Here is a 1,228-nt window from a genome sequence, read left to right on the forward strand (position 1 = left end):
GTTCATGAGCAACCTTGGACCGGACTATCGTTATTCCGAGAACAACAACCAAACATTTTTCTCCGTATTCGCGATCTTCTTCCCATCTGTAACCGGAATCCAAGCCGGTGCCAACATTTCCGGTGACTTGAAAGATCCGGCCAGCAGCATACCCATTGGAACCTTGTTGGCTCTTCTCATTTCTATGCTGAGTTACGTCACTTTCGTATTCTTCGCTGGTGGTGCTGCTTTAAGGGATGCCAGTGGTTTCGTCACTGCGAATAACACGATAGGCAGCTGCACCCCGAATGTGGATTGCAATTACGGATTGCACAACAGTTATACGGTGAGATAGAAATGTGAAAAATATTTCAATCTCATACCTCGAAAAAACACGTCAAATGTTATAATAAAAATTCATATTAATATAAATAAAAATAATTATGAATTAATTTCAAGGTAATGCAATTGATGTCAGTCTGGGGTCCATTCATTTATGCCGGTTGCTTTGCGGCAACTTTGTCGACCGCGTTAACTAATTTACTGTCAGTGCCGAGATTAATTCAAGCGCTAGGGCAAGACCGGATCTATCCTGGTTTAATCTACTTCAGCAAAGGCTATGGAAAGCATGGTGAACCTTACCGTGGCTACGTTCTAACGTTCTTCGTCGCTGCTCTATTCCTTTTGATAGGTAAGATCTAATTTAGAATCGAAATATATATATAATTAACATTACCTTCGATTCCACAGCGAATTTAAACGCGGTTGCCCCATTTATTTCGAATTTCTACCTGGCTTCGTACGCGTTGATCAATTTTTGCACCTTCCACGCGGCGCTCGTTCGACCCCTTGGATGGAGACCCACTTTTAGAGTGAGTTTTAAATAAATATAATTGCAGTACATATGAAATAAATATTCTTTTATATAATAAAAATTATCTTACGTAATAAAATAACTTCGGTATGTACAAAAGTAATTTTTTCTTTTTACAGTATTACAACACTTGGTTGTCATTATTTGGGTTCATTACGTGCGTTGCCATAATGTTTCTCATTGACTGGGTAACGTCGTTAGTAACATTCGTAATTATTTTCGCGTTGTACTTAATAGTGGTTTATCGAAAACCGGATGTCAATTGGGGTAGCAGCACCCAAGCTCAAACTTATAAAACCGCACTATCTATCGTTTATCGGTAAGAGATTCTATTTAAGACGACTCAATCGTGATTAATTATTATTATTTATAATA

The 1,228-nt window shown here is 38.3% G+C and overlaps 1 protein-coding gene across 1 annotated transcript in view; it reads left to right on the forward strand.

The window, feature by feature from the left end:
• LOC108632552 (bumetanide-sensitive sodium-(potassium)-chloride cotransporter-like) overlaps positions 1-1,228 on the forward strand; it is a 7,524-nt gene that overhangs the window by 3,144 nt on the left and 3,152 nt on the right. Inside the window, exons 4-7 of the mRNA XM_026819759.1 lie at positions 1-325; positions 439-670; positions 730-851; positions 973-1,174. Of these exons, the coding sequence (XP_026675560.1) occupies positions 1-325; positions 439-670; positions 730-851; positions 973-1,174 (881 nt within the window). The remainder of the gene's footprint in view (positions 326-438; positions 671-729; positions 852-972; positions 1,175-1,228) is intronic.

The sequence above is a fragment of the Ceratina calcarata genome, unplaced genomic scaffold (genome assembly GCF_001652005.2).
Source record: "Ceratina calcarata isolate Rehan_Ccalc_2016 unplaced genomic scaffold, ASM165200v1 scaffold161.2, whole genome shotgun sequence".
Classification (NCBI taxonomy): domain Eukaryota; kingdom Metazoa; phylum Arthropoda; class Insecta; order Hymenoptera; family Apidae; genus Ceratina; species Ceratina calcarata.